Genomic DNA, 19551 nt, shown 5'->3' on the forward strand with positions numbered 1-19551 from the left:
TCGTTGACATCGCCGACATCGTGATGTTGACAACATCGTGACGACATCGTCTACATCGTCCCCCTTCTCTGTCAACATCGTTGACATTGCCGACATTGCGAGGTTGACAACATTGTTACAACATCGTCTACATCGTTTTTCTTGCTGTCTACATCGTTGAAATCGCCGTCATCGCGATGTTGACAACATCGTGACGACATCGTCTACATCGTCCCCCTTCTCTGTCACCATCGTTGACATTGCCGACATCGCGAGGTTGACAACATTGTTACAACATCGTCTACATCGTCCTACTTGCTGTCTACATTTTTGACAAGGCCGATATTACTGTGTTAGTTATACGATACACTCAGTATATGTTTCATAATTGGCATTGTACGACTTCGTATTTTGTCTATTTAGTTTATGAAACTATAACTCTAGACCCATCTTTTTCGCAATTTCGGCAATGCCAACCATGCAGAGACAAGATGATGAAAGGATATCGACAAAGTAGTACAACACCATGTCGACATCGTTGTATTCAAAATTAACAATGTAAACACGAGTAATGTGTTAGCGATATCGGCAATGTCAACGATGTAGACAAGATTATAAAACGATATCGACAACGTTGTACGCTATCGTGTTGACATTGTCTACATCGCGATATCGTCAATGTCAACGATGTAGACAAGAGTATGAAACGACATCGACAACGTTGTACAATATCGTGTCAACATTGTCTACCTCGCGATATCGTCAATGTCAACGATGTAGACAAGAGTATGAAACGACATCGACAACGTTGTACAATATCGTGTCAACATTGTCTACCTCGCGATATCGTCAATGTCAACGATGTAGACAGGAATATGAAACGATATCGACAACGTTGTACAACATCGTGCCGACATTGTCTACTTTGCGATTTTGTCAATGTCAACGATATAGACAAAAGTATGAAACGATATCGACAACGTTGTACAATATTGTGTCGACATTGTCTACTTTGCGATGTCGACAATATCGGTACTACTTTGTACACTGGACATGAATGAATTCTTCGATATGTACTTGATAATAATAGTAATAATAAAAAAAATAATGATTTATTATTATTATTATTATCATTATTATTATTAGTAGTAGTAGTATTACTATTATCATTATTATTATTATTATTATTATTATTAGACAACATGAAACAACTTCTCATGTTTCCAACAAAAATATAGGACGAAAATATAAACATCACAAGAGTAAAACAATATTTTTCACTTGAAGCAATGCAGACATTGAAAGGGATATTGTAATGCCAGCTTTTCCCCCTTTTTATAGTAAACCTATGTCTGTATAGTTACTTGAAATTATTGAGGATAAACGATAGATGTTAGTGAGATGTCTAATGTTGAAAATAATATAAGACTTGTGATTTGTTATTTTGGCTGTTGTTTCAAGGATACGACAGATTTGTGTATGTTAGTATGTTAGGAAGTTTTATTTCACGTACTGATTCCATATTTTCGCGGTAGTTACCTTATTAGACTATAAACTCAAATAAAACTCTTCTAATGATCTACTAATAAATTTAAAGTCAAAACTTATCTTTATTGATGAAGATCAATCCATGTTTACAAACAATATCAACATTACGGGAATTTCCCTTGTATGATCCATGGTTGCCGATTAGTAAACAATATGTAACAAACTCTTCCATTGGTCAGTCGGAAGTATAATAGTAAAAACAACAACAGAACCGGGAGAGTGTTGGGATGACAAAGAATGGGAAGTGACAAACTTTAATAGAAGCTGGAATATGTCTGAGAAATACAGACAAGCGTTGAAAGTTAACTTTGTTTTAATTTAAGATTGTCGGTGCCGGTGACGGTGCTAAATACGGTTGCCGGTGACGGTGACGGTGCTAAATACGGTTGCCGGTGACGGTGTTAAATACGGATGCCGGTACCGGTGACGGTGACTGTGCCGGTGACGGTGCTATTGAAGTGATATTGAAGGTGCATGATTAATATGTCATTTAATTTGTTATACTAAGTTGTTGTGTTCTATAATGTAGTAGGGTGGTGATATCCTTAAATTGAGATTATAGAAAGATTCTAAATAAGTGACAACCTTGTTACTTGACTGTTGAATTATAGACTAGTTTTGTTTGTATATGTAAGACCAACCATTACCGGGGACCTGGCCAGACCAGTGAGAGAGCCGGCAAGACCCATTCTCTCCGTCGTGGATTATTTTTGATATTAATAAAATCTGAAACTTTATTTTATTCAGATATTTTATTTCACAACTGAGAATATATATATAAACACAAGTATACGATTTCCCTTTCTGTAACGTGTTTTGGTCCGACGGTAAACAGTGGACGTCGAACCTTAAACTTTATAGATCATTTTACTCTCTTTTTCTTTGTGACCCTGTGTTCTCTGGTGGCCGACTCTAGCACCAGGGAGGCAGCGTTTCAATTTGGTGGCAGCGGTGGGATTTAATACTAGAGTCGTGTTGAAAGTTGGAATTGATACAGCTTGTTTATATCAGGCTGTTATTTTGTAAAATATGGACGATTCGGATGTTATTTCGTTCAAGCCCCATCTAGACAATAGGGAAGACGATGAAGAAACGCTACCTGAAAATAATTTTGAAAGTTCCCCTGTTAGAATGTTTAGAAGTGAAGGAGCAACGGATAGAATGATTGCAGAGGCTAGACTGGAAATGAGAAGGTTCTTGGACCAATGTATGTCAGATTTCACTAAAAGAATGCCAGAAATGTTCTCAAATTTTGAAACGATACTTGTCTCTACAATCTCATGTAAACCTTCCGAAAATAGTAGTAGGGACGTAATAAGTTCCCTAACACTTTTGAGAGAAAGGGATGATATAAGTAATAACAGTAATTTAGTTGATAGCGATAGGTCAAATGGCAAATATGAATTGAGTTGTAAAATAAAACCCCAAGTTTATAACGGTAATGATGATTTAGAAGAGTATTTAACTCAATTTAATTTGTTAGCAGAATTGCACAATTGGAACTCAAAAACAAAAGCTTTATCATTGGCTAGTAGTTTGTCTGACGGAGCACGGGCAATTCTTAATGAAATCACGGAAGTCGATCGTCACGATTTTGACAGTTTGATCACGTCTCTTAAGAATCGGTTTGGTTCAGTCAATAGAGCTGAAGTGTTTAGAGCAGAGTTGCAAACACGAGTACGATTTAAAAACGAAAGTCTGCCTGAATTAGCTCAGGCTATTAAAAAACTGACACGCAGGGCTTATCCTGGTACCTCTCCATTGGTTAGGGACACATTAGCTCTAGATTATTTTATTGATGCAATACCCGAGACAGAAGTACGTCTCAGATTAAGGGAGGTTGGACCAACATCAATTAATGAGGCAGAGAATATTGCCGTTAGACTCGAAGCATTACGAGTTGCTGATATACAGAAAGGTCGAAATGTTCGCATTGTCGATACTGAAACTGTTCAAGAGCATGAGCATGATGAGCTGAAACAGGAAATAAATGAAATCAAACAAAGCATTGAATCTTTGACGAGTGATGTAATTAATATCAAAAATCAAAATGGTCAGCAATTCAGAGGAGATAATAATTATACAAGAAATCAGAATAATTTCAATAGAAATTTTAACAATAGAGGGGCATTTCGTAGTTAGGAAAACGGACAAATGTCCATGATGTCGGGAGCAAGAATGAATTATCGACACTATAAATACTATTATTTTGATATTATGTCGTGCCAGCAAAACGGTTGTTTTGTTTTGGCTACTATAGATTTATATATTATATGTAATTAAAAGTTACTACACTCGTTTTAGTTGGGGCTAGTGTTTATTTTGAAGACAGATTTGTTTTGGACAATTATTATACCGAAACAGATCTTATATGTATAAATGTCATGTTGATTTCCTTTCACTAAGGATTGTTTAATAATTAAAGATGAGGTTATCCCTTGTCTCAAAATCAGAGGTAATGCCTCTTGCTGTAAATTATCTGTGGCAGAGATTGTAGAAGCTCCACTCTACATAGATATAAATGATTAATAAAGGCAAGGCCTGCAGTGGCGCTAAATACTATTTTGTTGCAATTTGTTTAAAACTTATGAACACTTTTGGTGAATATACTGATCTATATTGGTCACTTCTGGTTTAGAAATTAAAAAAAATTATAGAAGGTCAACCGATAATATGGTTAGAAACTCTGGTTATAGGTAGTGCTATATATATACAATTGTTCAGCATACTAGCAGGATGGTAATAGATGATTACGCTCTTAGTCGGAGGCCCTATCAAGAGAATTGTTCTCAAAACTCGTAAATAGAGTAAAATATAAAAAATGATAATAGAAGAGTATATGATGTAGAGTTGAGCTAGATGATGAAAGCTCAATAAAGGACAAGGCTGTCTCAGTTTAATACTGAAATGTAGATATTTTGGCCTAGCCAGTCAAATATATACCTTGAAGGTATGATTCTTGAGAGTAGATCAGTAAGAATATAGTAGATATTGATCAGCAAATAACGAGAGGTACACAACGAGGCACCTTCCAAAAAAAAAAGGCTGCATGTACATTAAATATTTCCCAGATCAGATAGTAAATAAAAGTTGTGATTGATTGCTCAAAAGAGATAGACACATGTTTGATCTAATTTCTGGTCAGTGTCTATGGGGCAAAGCTCGACAAGAACGGGACAATGTTTGCAAGCCTTGATATAAGTATAAACGGGGGAAAAAATCTAGGCAATGTCAAATAATGTTGTCAAAACTGGAAGAACAAATAATAAAGAATAATAAATTGATAGAAAGAGAAAATTGCTCAATAGAGATAACCACGAGAGTGACCAGATCATTGGTCGATGCTTATGGAGTAAAGCTTAGTAAAAGCGGGGTTGCTTAAGAAATATTTCACAATATTTGCAAGCCAGGATATGAATATAATGAGTGAAATAAGTATATGTAATACACAATAGGGCTGTAAAAAAACTAAGAGCTGGATAAAAAAAAAAAAATAATTATTAAGAATAGATACACGGAACGACATATTTGCTCAATAGAGATAGACACATGAGTGACCTAACTACTAGTCAGTGTTTGTGGAGCAAAGAATGATAAAACGAGTTTGCTAGAGAAGCATTTCAAAATGTTTGCAAGCCTGAATATCAGAATGAAAGGAAAAACCTGAAACCAGAGTTGACAAAAATCAAAGTACAAAAGTTCTGTAAGTGTAGGTGGTTAACATGAATGAATTTATTCGTGTATTTCTTTTTGTATGTTCGTCAGCTTAAAAAAATATAATGAATTGGTTCTAGTTGAATTAAACCTTGCAGACGAATGTATTTGGGGACCAAATCCTTAAAGGTGGGGCAATGTAATGCCGGCTTTCCCCGCTTTTTATAGTAAACCTATGTCTGTATAGTTTCTTGAAATTATTGAGGATAAACGATAGATGTTAGTGAGATGTCTAATGTTGAAAATAATATAAGACTTGTAATTTGTTATTTTGGCTGTAGTTTCAAGGATACGACAGATTTGTGTATGTTAGTATGTTAGGAAGTTTTATTACACGTACTGATTCCATATTTTCGCGGTAGTTACCTTATTAGACTATAAACTCAAATAAAACTCTTCAAATGATCTACTAATAAATTTAAAGTCAAAACCCATCTTTATTGATGAAGATCAATCCATGTTTACAAACAATATCAACATTACGGGAATTTCCCTTGTATGATCCATGGTTGTCGATTAGTAAACAATATGTAACAAACGCTGCCATTGGTCAGTCGGAAGTATAAAAGTAAAAACAACAACAGAACCGGGAGAGTGTTATTTGACAAAGAATTGGAAGTGACAAACTTTAATAGAAGCTGGAATATGTCTGAGAAATACAGACAAGCGTTCAAAGTTAACTTTGTTTTAATTTAAGATTGTCGGTGCTAAATACGGGTGACGGTGCTAAATACGGTTGCCGGTGACGGTGACGGTGCTAAATACGGGTGCCGGTACCGGTGACGGTGACGGTGCTATATATATATTGAAGTGATATTGAAGGTTCATGATTAATATGTCATTTAATTTGTTATACTAAGTTGTTGTGTTCTATAATGTAGTAGGGTGGTAATATCCTTAAATTGAGATTATAGAAAGATTCTAAATAAGTGACAACCATTACCGGGGACCTGGCCAGACCAGTGAGAGAGCCGGCAAGACCCATTCTCTCCGTCGTGGATTATTTTTGATATTAATAAAATATGAAACTTTATTTTATTCAGATATTTTATTTCACAACTGAGAATATATATATAAACGATTTTCCTTTCTGTAACGTGTTTTGGTCCGACGGTAAACAGTGGACGTCGAACCATACACTTTATAGATCATTTTACTCTCTTTTTCTTTGTGACCCTGTGTTCTCTGGTGGCCGACTCTAGCACCAGGGAGGCAGTGTTTCAAGATTGCAGAGTGAAATTGTAAAGTCTGCAAAACCGACATGCACATTGATACATCACTCGTTTGTGATGGCTGCTTAGCGTGGTTTCTCCAACATACTTGATGTGTAGAAACTGTCATTGTAAATAAAAAATTTAAAAAACTGTATGCAGTTTTGTAAAATTCAAATAAAAGTTTTCAGGTGTTATTCTAATGCATATTACTAGTACCAGCATACATTGGAATGCATTAATGTAACAATAACACAACGTAACCGTAGACACAAATATTATTGTTACATTCGTAATTAATCGGTTCCTTACCCATCCCTGCATTTCGTCAATTAGTCTCCAATGTAACAATAACGGTTTTATTATTGTTACATTTCAATGTAACCGTAGCCAGTGCCATTAAACAAACTGCCTTCCTCTTCAAAATTTCGGTAGACAAAACGTGATTCTCTGTTTAAACAAAGAGAAAGAACATCCGGTAAAGACAGCGCCATCTATTGGTCAATTTTCATGTAATCGAAAATATGAACAACATGTTTTCTAGATATGATTCCAAAATGTTTTGTTACAACATCCATTAAATATTAGAATATCATATAAATGCAATATGTCTTAGATATTTCTTTTTATTATAATAAACAGGATTTACATAGATATTAAATAACAATGTTCATTAATGTTTTTTTTCATATATCTTACAAATATCTCATATAATATGTTAAATAAAAATGTTATTAAAATGTTGTTTGGATATTATTAAGAAATGTTTGTGTATACATTAATATTATGACAAAAGAACATTTTATAATCATCAGAGCAAATACAATAAAATATTTAGGAAAGTTGTTTAAAAAAACATAGTTGTTATATCAATTTTACATTTAGAAGAAATAATTTTACAAAAATATCATTCATATGTATCTTTTGATGTTCAGAAATATCTATAAGGTATGTTTTGGCAATATTTTAGGAAACATAAATATGACCAGTCAGCAATAATATCATGAAAATATTTTTTGTGAGCTGGGTAGTTGGGATAAATATTCTATTAAACAATATCTACCCAGTATTAACAACGAGTGATGGTCAGTGCACGCAGGATCAATCATCAAAAATTTACAGTTCATCCAAACTAAAATTTTGTCAAAAATTTTATAATGCAAATCAGCGTAGTTCTTACGTTTATGTTCTAATGAACATATTAAAAAGGTCATCTCTGTGTAAAATAAGATTGAGTGCACACAATCTTGCCATAGAAAAAGGGCGACATTTAGGTTTATCCACCAATGAACGAGTTTGCAATGTATTTAAATCGGGTGAGGTAGAAGATAAAAATCACGTTTTTTTTTTAAGTGTGAAAAATATTCTTAGGAATAAGTTTTAAAAGTATTATATTAAATATACTTCCTGCAAGTCATAGTGAGAATCAGGTAAATATGAGGTGTTGCATTACTAGCAATTCTTAAAAGTCCTGAAAGTGACTAGTTATATATACATAAATGTCCAGATTATAGAAATGAGATTTTATCTTCTTAATTTTAACATTATATATATATTTCATTATGCTGTATTCATTCTAATAATGTAATGAACTATGGGCCTTTGCCAATTATTGTAATTATTGTGTTTGTGTCAATAAAATATTTTTGTATTTGCATTTGTATTTGTATTACCCCACCCTATGTTCGTCCCGGGTTTACATTATTTATAGAAAACAGTTGCACATGGTGCAGAAATCACTGACTTGCACAAACATAACAATAATACAATTAATTAAGATAAGTTGTATGCATCAAACCAAGCCTTGGCTAGCAATTGTTGCACATCACTGAACACCTTGGCGCTTTAACTGGTTGTAAGAAAACCATGAATTAATTATGTCTTTTTTAACAAATATTAATTTTACGCTATAAACGTGAAAACATTTAAACACACACATCTTTTTTTTAAATAAAATCAAGGGCGATCTGGTCGATCATGTCTAATACAGGAAATTAATGATTCATTTATTGTTCTCATTTCTTTCAAAGAAAAAAATTGTTGCTAAAAAAAATACAGCGCAATCAAATTTTGTATACATTGATTTTCGGAAAATCGATGAATATAGTTATTTATAAATGACATAAATGGATTCACCATAGTTTGAAATGTACTTTCGGTTTCAGTTTCAAATCAAAGTAAAGATAAGGCAAGATGCCTTACATACCGCTTTCCATGTCGGCAAGTAAATCAAAAAATTGTTTCAATGTGAATCCGTCATATACAAAAACTACAGAGGAAAACAGTGAAAACAACAGCGTGTTGTTTAATAGTGTTCAATGTGAAAACATCGAGCCTAAAAGGAAAATCTCAAAATATTGTTTATATGTTACACTTTCGTTTCTTTCGAACATAGTATTATTGATAATCGTTTCTGCAATCGTGGTAGTTTTGTTTCATTTCAAATCAGGCGTTGATCGTCAGAATATAAAAAAGCCATCGAGAGATTTTATACTTCTTCCATGTGAACGAAATCATAGAAATCGACCAAGCTCTAAGGATATTCAATACTGTCAAAAGACGTCGGATCAAGCAGTATTTAACTTACTAACACTGGTACGTATAACTTTATATGCAGTCTTAACTTCAGTTTTTACTAAGCCAAATCAAGCCATTTAATTAACGTGGATAAGTTTAGGAATCTTCACATGCAAATGTTTGTGATATTTTGACTTAGGACTTTACTCTGTCAAACTATTCAAAAGTTTTGTATTTTTGTATTGAGTTTAGCGAATCCTTCATAATTAAAATTGTTGAAATATTTTCAATATGAGATCCAACATAATTAAGAAAATAGACCGCATAGTGTTGCCCATGTTTACCTTTGGACTTCTGTTTTATGTTTACCTAGGTCTGTTTTATATTTTCGTGGGCCATTACGATAGTTAATTAGATGGCGTCAGGAATACACACGAAATGATGATACTTTATAACGATTCCAGTCAGAAATACACACGCAATGATGATACTTTAAAACGATTCCAGTCAGAAATACAAACGAAATGATGATACTTTATAACGATTCCAGTCAGGAATACACATGAAATGATGATATTTATAACGATTCCAGTCAGGAATACACACGAAATGTTGATACTTTATAACGATTCCAGTCAGGAATACACACGAAATGTTGATACTTTATAACGATTCCAGTCAGGAATACACCCGAAATGATGATACTTCATAACGATTCCAGTCCGGAATACACACGAAATGATGATACTTTAAAACAATTCCAGTCAGGAATACACACGAAATGATGATTCTTTAAAACAATTCCAGTCAGGAATACACACGAAATGATGATACTTTATAACGATTCCAATCAGGAATACACACCGAATGATGATACTTTATAACGATTCCAGTCAGAAATACACACACGAAATGATGATACATTAAAGCGATTCCAGTCAGAAATACACACGAATTGATGATACTTTAAAACGATTCCAGTCAGGAATACACACAAAATGATGATACTTTAAAACGATTTCAGACAACGGAACCTTTGTCGTTCTGAGTTACGTTTAAAGTATTATATATTAAATCAGATTTTATAGTTTCAATAAATTCGTTCTGCAGCTATTGTCTCTTTAACGGGAAGGGGGATTAAATAATTTGACTGCGATTCTATGAAAGAGGGACGAAAGATACCAGAGGGACAGTCAAACTCATAGATCGAAAACAAACTGACAACGTCATGGCCAAAAATAAAAAGACAATCAGACAAATAATAGTACAGATGACACAACATAGAAAACTAAAGACTAAGCAACACGAACCCCACCAAAAACTGGGGGTGATCTCAGGTGCTCCGGAAGGGTAAGCAGATCCTGCTCCACATGTGGCACCCGTCGAGTTGCTTATGTTATTACAAATCCGGTAAATAGTCTAATTCGGTAAGTCACATTCGTGAAAAGGGAAGGGTATTGTAGTTACGACATAAGGAACATATCCGATATCATCTGTGAAACGGTTATTCCATAACGGTCAACCAACTCGTGATGGCGTCCGTAAAATTTACGAAGGGATGACTTCAACTTCACCATTTGGATCTCTTGGTTTAATAGCTTCCTTGTGAGCAGCAATCCTCTATCAAGAAAATCATGATAGGAAACACAAGCCCGGGAATATCGTATCAATTGGGAGATATATACTCCGTATGCAGGCGCTGCTGGAATGTTGCTACATAGAAATGGAAAGTTCACAATTGGGAAGCTGAAATCATCTCTTTTGTCGTAAAGTTTTGTTTTCAACCGACCCTCATTGTCAATTTCTAGATGTAAGTCAAGATATGAGGCAGACTTAACTGTATCTGTAGTATCCTTTATCTCTAATTCGATGGGATAGATTCGTTCAACATAGTCACCAAATTTTGTATTATTTAGTGAGAGAACATCATCTATATAGCGGAACGTAGAGTTAAAGGATATTGCTAACTTCTTATCTCTCTTCCTAAGAAGCTCCTGTATGAAGTCAGCCTCATAATAATAAAGAAACAAGTCGGCAAGAAGAGGGGCACAATTGGTTCCCATTGGAATTCCGACAGTCTGTTGAAAAACACGTCCTCCAAACGTAACAAATATGTTGTCAATCAAAAAATCAAGCATCTTGATAATGTCAGTTTCAGAGAATTTTTTGTTTGAATCAGAGTGATTCTTTACAAAGTAGGATTTATCCCTCCCCAAGACAAGATACTTGTATCTACGTTCGCCATTCTTTTTAATGAAACAAAGTAATACCAACTCTTTCAATTTGTCTTTTAGTTTGGAATGGGGAATACTTGTGTAAAGTGTAGAAAAGTCAAATGACTTCTATACGCAAGTCACCTTCGGGGTAAGAGACAATATAAGCAACGCAACTATCATTACGAAGTTTTCTTTGTTTTCAGTTGACAACTGAATACATTGGAAGAAGAAATTTAAGCGAAGAGCAACTTTATAAAGATGGTAACCGCCCTGTTCTTCGACAAAGACTTGGTAAAATGTATTATTTGTCGAAGAAAAAAGCATCAGGTAAATTGGTAAATATAAACATCGATGTTTATTATCAGATAAAGAGACGACCATTAGATTTTTTAGGGATCTGGAGGATTTTTTTTCAGACTGAAATTTCATTTTCACCTGTCGCTAGGCTTGCTTATTTATTTCGAAAATTTATTTTCATTTTAGTTCACAATTATTTTGATGTTGTTTTACAATAGCTACTAGCGGATGACAGAGGCGGAAATTCCCCCCCCCCCCATCTTTCTCCTACCGTTATGGAGCTACATATATGTGGATAAATGAATAGTATTTTTAAAAATATCACGACAAACGGTGGTGGCCCCTCCTTTTCAAAATCCTGGATCTCATCTGGACGATAATTACTCTTGACCTTTTGTAAGGTCTTTCGCCTGATATTTGTCCTTCATCTCAACATATAGATGATCAGGTTTTACCACGGTAACTTCAATGCTTCCTGAAAGATACTGCCACATGGTTTATGCCGACCAAAGCCGTAACAAAAGTCATATTCGATAAAGAGAAAAGTAGTGGCAACAAGAAAGACCTTATACTATTGTCAATTTGAATTATTGTCTCAATATTTATGCTACCCTACACACCTTTTAAACTGAACATCATCACACACACACACACACACCAATCCAAACATTAAACAAACGTCTTTCAAAACATCATGTGTAATAAATAAAGTTGTTCAAATTATGATTTGAATATAATTTTATTTCAGAAGTAACACTGATGATGCCAAAACACACAGGAGAAGATAGCCTCTACAACAAAACATCGCTGACAGTTCAGTCAGACGGAATATATATTATATATGTATCATTGCAGTATTGTTTCAGAATACGGAACCAAACATCTGATTATGGTACAGTGTCCATGCAGATTGTTCGACATGTAGAAAACAAACAACGTGACGATATATTATTTCACAATAATGTACATTATGGCAGTGGACCTCTTTCTTTTATTCCGGAAAATTGCTTACTTCCCGTGAATTTGACAAAGGGCGACAGACTATCCTTGCACGTCACAAATATACAAAGTTTTTACGAGACGAGAATAAGCAACGTCTTTGGTTTACAAGAAATCAGAAAATATTAATTCGACAGTACTTGTACTTAGTTGGACATAGAAGATTCAGATTTGCAATGAACCATTCTACAGCGAACCTTCCTACATCTATGGAGAATGTTTGTAAAACAACACTTTGTGTTTGTACTTTACTAGTTATGCTTTGATACATTACATTATCTATCCTTATTAGTTTTATACTTGGTTTGGTGTGTTGGTTGGGGTGAGACTATACTCGACTTGGTGTAGTGAGTGGATGGATGAAACTTGTAGGTGTATGTAGATGACAAGTAACTGTTCTATTCGTGTTTTTAGGACTTTTATCCTACCGCTAGGTTTTCTGAAATTGTCCGGTTATTATGTTACCTTTAAATAAAAACACAAAGTTCTGTTCAGTTGGAATACACAGATAGTACACTAACTGAACATGCACACTTGTGTATATAGTACCCGGAGAAATTATCCCATTAATCAAATAAAGTAATAAATGTCGGTACTAAACTTTTGCATCTTTGAAGTGACTGTTGAATTACCCTTATTTAAACTCTTAACCTCCCCAATACACTTAAAAGTAATATGTGTAATGGGATTTACGCAACATGGTCATTCAGTAATCTGAATCGAGTGTTTACTTACATCATAAACCCCACTGGCTAAATTTGTACATGGTCTATAAAATTTTATACATGGTCATTTATCTCTGGACAAGTGCAACTAAACTATGTATACATTATACTTCAAACTTTGAAGAATATTTAATGAAAACTTCTCTATAATATTAGTTTTAAACTTCGGTTGTAACTGTTTTATTGCGGCGGTTGTTTAGCTGCATGCACAACGTTGCTTATATGATTAATATATATTTAATGAGGCCATCAGATCGAACTACAAAAAGTAATCTTCATCATGTTTTTAAGTTCATATTTCCAGTTTCTTTTTTCTAGGTTAAACACATCTTATCTAATGTTAAACACCTCTAATCTAATGTTAAACACATCATCTAATTTTAAGCACATATAATCTATTGTTTTACATTTTGTCATGTTGAGGCTTTTTACAGCTGACTATATGCGCAATGGATTTAGCTCATCTATGAAAGCCGTACGGTGACATAAATTTACTTACATCTTTTCTCGTTTGGCCTCTGGTGGATAGTTGTCTCATTGGCAAACATAACGTATATTCTTATTTCTTATTTTTATATTAAATTACATGAGGCATTTCTTTAGAACGCATATTTTGTTTATTTAATCCTTTAAATTTGCAGATCGGTAACACTTTGATGTCCTGTTCATCCATCCTCACTGCTTAAATCGTTACCAAATAATAAATGAATCCCTCAAAATAAGTCTTTTTTTTTCACTGGTATGGAAGTTGATTTGTTTGCAGGTATAATGAGTTTCATTACGGAAATGAAAAATAAAATGATAACTAACATAGAACAGTTGTGTAATAGTACCAGATTACAACAACTTGCAAAAATCCGGAGTTTTATATTTATTTGTGTCATTGGGTCGTAACATTTATGCTTACCTACCTCTCTTTTTATTCATAAATGTTCTGTTTGATGTTGCAACTTGGCGGAATTCGAAAAAGAATATAAAGAACACATTTTGCTGGTTTACGATGTTTTAAAAATAACCGATTTCTTTACGCAAAGGGAAAAACCAAAGACAGTTCTACATCAAACAACACTGAATTAACATGTTTCACTGGCACTGATGATTTTATTCGATTTGAGAACCTATAGTATATTCTATTCCACTGAATCATGACCCTATTCATATTGCAGGTCGGCATGACTGACCATTCTGCGGTATATTACTTCAAAATATTATATCGGTAGTGAATGGTCTAGATGGAAGGTACTCATTTATGTATTCTTTGATTTTTTATTCCAAAAATATCGGTACTTACGAATGTATAGAATTGTACAAATGTATAGAATTGTTCGAATGTATAGAATTGGACGCTCCATCGAGTCAAAATGAAATAGTAGACAATCTTCATACTATTTCACATATCAGTTTTTATTCTCCTCTAAATTTTAGTATGTTAAGGTGAAATGATCCTTCAAATTTGACAAAAAAGATGATCATGTTTTATATTACTGAAAAGCTACTCTTTTCATTACAACACGTAAGCATATTCTTTTTTAAAAAATCCGTTATGTTATCCAAATCTACCGGAATTTCCTGCTATTGAATCGTTGTTCTCAAAGTCACCCAAAAGCTTTACGTATACAGTTACCTTAACACGACCCCTCTCGTTGAAATTCTGTAATTGGCCTACGAAACTGTGAATTAAAAAAAACCGTGATTGGAGAAGAAGTAACCGAACGTCGACGGAAGGCAGAATTAAACCGATTCTGAAAAAACCAAAGCATTTAACAACTGTTTTAACAAAGTTTAACCAATAAACTGGAACACGTTGAAAATATAAAAAAACAACTAAATTCCGCTCCATCATCGAACTAGATCTGACTCATTGTTCACGTGCTTACCTTTCTGTGTTAATTATGCCCATTAATTGTTACTCTTGTTCGTCCGTACCGTCTGTACGTCCGTCCGTACATTCAAAAATTGGTTTCCGTTTTTTAACTTTAGTTTGCCTCAAACAAATGTTATGAAATTTATACACAATTCTTGTTATTATAAAACAAAGATAAGTTTGATAAGGTCTGTTGAAAACAAAACTTTACGACAAAAGAGATGATTTCAGCTTCCCAATTGTGAACTTTCCATTTCTCTGTAGCAACATTCCAGCAGCGCCTGCATACGGAGTATATATCTCCCAATTGATACGATATTCCCGGGCTTGTGTTTCCTATCATGATTTCCTTGATAGAGGATTGCTTCTCACAAGGAAGCTTTTAAACCAAGAGATCCAAATGGTGAAGTTGAAGTCATCCCTTCGTAAATTTTACGGACGCCATCACGAGTTGGTTGACCGTTATGGAATAACCGTTTCACAGATGATATCGGATATGTTCCTTATGTCGTAACTACAATACCCTCCCTTTTCACGAATGTGACTTACCGAATTAGACTATTTACCGGATTTGTAATAACATAAGTAACACGACGGGTGCCACATATGGAGCAGGATCTGCTTACCCTTCCGGAGCACCTGAGATCACCCCCAGTTTTTGGTGGGGTTCGTGTTGCTTAGTCTTTGGTTTTCTATGTTGTGTCATCTGTACTTTTATTTGTCTGTTTGTCTTTTTATTTTTGGCCATGGCGTTGTCAGTTTGTTTTCGATCTATGAGTTTGACTGTCCCTCTGATATCTTTCGTCCCTCTTTTCGAATCTGGTTGGCGTCACTTTTACAGTTCTCTATAGTTATGTTCCTTTATAACGTAAAGTGCAAGCGGGGGCAATATCTGTGTCCCATGGATACATTCTCCATTTATTTTTTATCAGGGTCACGACTTTTATAGAAATATTTCGGCTTCAAAACCTAAAAGTTAACCAGCAGTCATTGCTTTCGGGAGGGGAGGGGCATGTGTTTTTTTCTCGGGACAAGCATTTTTTTCTACCTAAATAAAAGACAAACTATTTATTTCAATAACATACAGAAACAAAGAATTTTATATAACGCAATGCTTAACACATTAAAAAACATGTCCCCCAAAGATGTACTGTCGGTGTCTTATGTTATGGTCCCACATCATGTCGCTAATAATATGTTGGTATTGCACAAGGTCATACTTTTCTCATAAGTCTTGATATATATAATCAATATATACGCTTGTCTATATAACTAAATATGTTTGAGGTGTGCTGATTGACACTCACATCTTGCAGAACATGGTCTATGATGTATTACTATTAGTTAAAATTATCCTTTGAACTTGCTTTGAGTTACTACGAATACTCTCTCATCAATTTTTGTGACTTTTTGTTATTTGTTTTGTGCTTAAAACGGATCTGATGAGTCAAAGACGTTACGCGCGATGTTCGTACCGTTTACGTTTTTTGCATGTTTCGTGAGTAAAACTGCACTGCAGGTGCAGAAAAAAACGTATTTTAATTAAAACAAAGATATCAATGTGCTGGATATAAATGTCCTTGTTCATTTATCTCCATTAAAACAATATAGAACGCATTTGTTCGAGTTGATAAGCATCTGATTCTGGATTTTGGGGAAATAATGGGTTGTCCCGGGTAACATTTGACGATGAAAACTGAAGTATAAACCTTCTTTTCGCCTTCTTTTTTTGCCGATTTTCATTAATTTTTTTTGCCGCGAATTGCTATTAAATGGCAACCCATTATGACGTATTTGTATGACGGCTAATGACGTCATATTCTGTTTCGCCAGGCAAATCGGCAAAGTTTCATTGTGTCCCATCTCTATTTCCGAAACTACTTTAACGAAAACAGTTCAAAAATACGGATAAATGATGTCATCAGGTGAGAAAATGATATAGCTAGCATAATGTTGTTTTTCTGTAATTAATTAATTTCAAAAGCAAACTAGTTCAAACACAAAAACAAAAAAGATGCTAAATTTTTAAATTTAGTGAATAAAATGTCACACGTTCATTTTTTACAAAAATGTTGCGTACAGTCGTAATTAAAGTTAACTATGTTTAGTTTTGCACTTGTTTGTCGACAATGAAATTCTAATATAGACATGTTATTTTTCTAGTCTTTCTAAAATATCTATATTGATCTCCATAGCATTCGTACTTTCCGAAAAAAAAATGTTTGAAAAATGGTGAATAAGATGTCACACGCATCAAATTTATTACGGCGGCAACCTGACGTCGTTTCGAATAGTGAAAACAACAAATAACGAGGCGCCATAAAAACACACAGAACAAGCGCACAACTTAGTCGATTGTCGGTGCATGCATTGTTCAACTATATATATAGAGAGAGACTTTTTAAGCTACGATTTGATTTATCTATATGTTACTGACTTTTCGGATCCTTTTTGTTATTCCGTGATATTAATAAGTGTTGCCCTCGACGCGGAACAGATTGCATGTTTTATTTTGCCCGCAAATTTTAACTTGGGTGCAGAACTTTCAAAGTTTTTAAAACGAGTAAAACTTGGGTGCGTAATTGTACGAGCGTTTCTTTTATGCGTTTCTATCTTTTAGCACGAAAGAGGCTTCTTTTAAACAAGCGTTCCATTTTTAAAACTCAATCATAAATTTTTGGTAATGATTTTAATTTGCAGTTAATAAAAGCACGTCTGCTTTGAGATTGGAAATTTGGAAGGAGAAAAAGGCACAGAAAAACAGAGAAAGGTGTAAACAAAACTACGAAATGAAGAAAAAAGACAGAATGAATGCATCAAAACAAAAATGTCACAATTGTGGTTATTCCGAAACTTCCGCGGCCAAGAGAAAAAGAAAAGAAAGGCAGTGTAAAGCTGATAAACGAATTTATGAAACTGAACGGAAAAGAAAATATAGGAAAACTCAAAATAAAGTTTCCACTATAAACACTATAAATGACATTAAAAACACTTTTTCGAATAAGATGGAGAAAAGCAGGGCTGTAAAGTCAATGAAGAGGGCACTCCCTACAACACCGAAGAAAAGAGTAGCAGTAATGGCCACGTATTTAGACAATAAACATTCCCCAACTGTTCAATCGCTTGAAAAATTAAAGTTTGTTGTGACGCCTGAAGAAAAAACGGACATTCAACTTGGCAATGCTGTTCTAAATGATCTTAAAGAGATAGTCGACCAGGCAAAATTTTCAAGATCTGATTCGGCAAGAACTGCATTAAGTGTAATCGTAGCAAGCACGAGTGGTAAAAACATAACTAAAGAACGAAAGAAAACTTTGCTTTCAAGAAAGTTGGGACTTCCCCTTAAACGGCTATCGAAAGGAAAAAGAGTACGTACGCAAATATTTACTTCTGAAAAGTCATGTTGGACATATATTGAGAGAAAAACGAGGAAAGATGCTATTACTGACGATGTAAAGAAAATCGCGTACAATTTTTGGACAGATCCTAATACATCCCGTCCGTCTGGAAACAAAAATGACACGAAGCGTATCCGTATCGGCCCCAAACATTTCTTAAAACATCCTATATATATACTTGATAAATCTCAAACTGAAGTGTTTAATGACTTTTGTATAAATAATCCAAATATAAAAATGAACCAAAGAACATTTGAGAGATTAAAGCCGTATTTTGTCCGGTCAGCAAGACCAAAGGATCGTGTTACGTGCTGTTGTCGCTACCACGTAGAAGCCAGATCTTTGTTTTCAAAAACAATGGAGTTTAGAAAAAAATACACGATTCCGAACATTTTAGATTTCGAGCAAAACTTGTACCCTGTTTATGAACACCTGACTGATATCGCCGTTGCTACTCTATGTGATAAGGATCAAGTTAATAATTCTTACTCGAAGGCGTGTTTAGATCGTGAATGTAGTAAATGTGGACTTTCGTTATTAAAATTTACGGACGAAGAGTTGAATGTTTCGGATGATGCTCCCAATGTATCTTGGGAACGGTACGAATATATCACTGTGAATTCTAAGAAAAAACTTACACTTGTCAGAAAATGCACTAAACCGGGTGATATGTTTAATTACTTTAGAGAACTTTTAGACAAATTCGCTGGACATCAGTTCCGTGCACAGTGGCAAAATGCACAACTTAAATGTTTGAAAGAAAACTTATTGCCTAATCACTGTATTATAATTCATGACTATTCCGAAAACTACGGTTGTAAAGAAAAGTTTGAACTTCAACAAACTTATTTTCAGCGCACTGAGGTATCTATCCATGTGTCCATAATTTATCGACATGCAATTCTGGAGGTAGACGGAGTAGAAAGTTTGCCGGATATTCCATGTATTATCACTGAGCATTTCTTTGTAATAAGCCCGGATGAGAAACATGACCAATTTTTTACCCAAAAAGTTCAAACCCTTGTCAAGGAGTATTTAGATTCGATTCGATATGATGTAAAAGTTATTCACGAGTTTACTGAC

At 34.3% G+C, this 19551-nt stretch overlaps 1 protein-coding gene across 2 annotated transcripts in view; it reads left to right on the forward strand.

The window, feature by feature from the left end:
* The window catches only part of LOC127737579 (uncharacterized), a 39479-nt gene extending 25551 nt beyond the window's left edge, over nt 1–13928 (forward strand). The window contains exons 1-3 of one of the 2 annotated variants that reach the window (XM_052248416.1): nt 8514–9047; nt 11389–11512; nt 12231–13928. In XM_052248416.1, the coding sequence (XP_052104376.1) occupies nt 8646–9047; nt 11389–11512; nt 12231–12610 (906 nt within the window). In that variant the 5' untranslated portion in view covers nt 8514–8645 and the 3' untranslated portion in view covers nt 12611–13928. Of the gene's footprint in view, nt 1–8513; nt 9048–11388; nt 11513–12230 lie in introns of those variants that run through there. The other variant, XM_052248415.1, reaches the window with a different exon arrangement.
* The last annotated feature ends 5623 nt before the right edge of the window (nt 13929–19551 follow it).

This window comes from Mytilus californianus, unplaced genomic scaffold (genome assembly GCF_021869535.1).
Source record: "Mytilus californianus isolate M0D057914Y unplaced genomic scaffold, xbMytCali1.0.p SCAF_4, whole genome shotgun sequence".
NCBI lineage: Eukaryota > Metazoa > Mollusca > Bivalvia > Mytilida > Mytilidae > Mytilus > Mytilus californianus.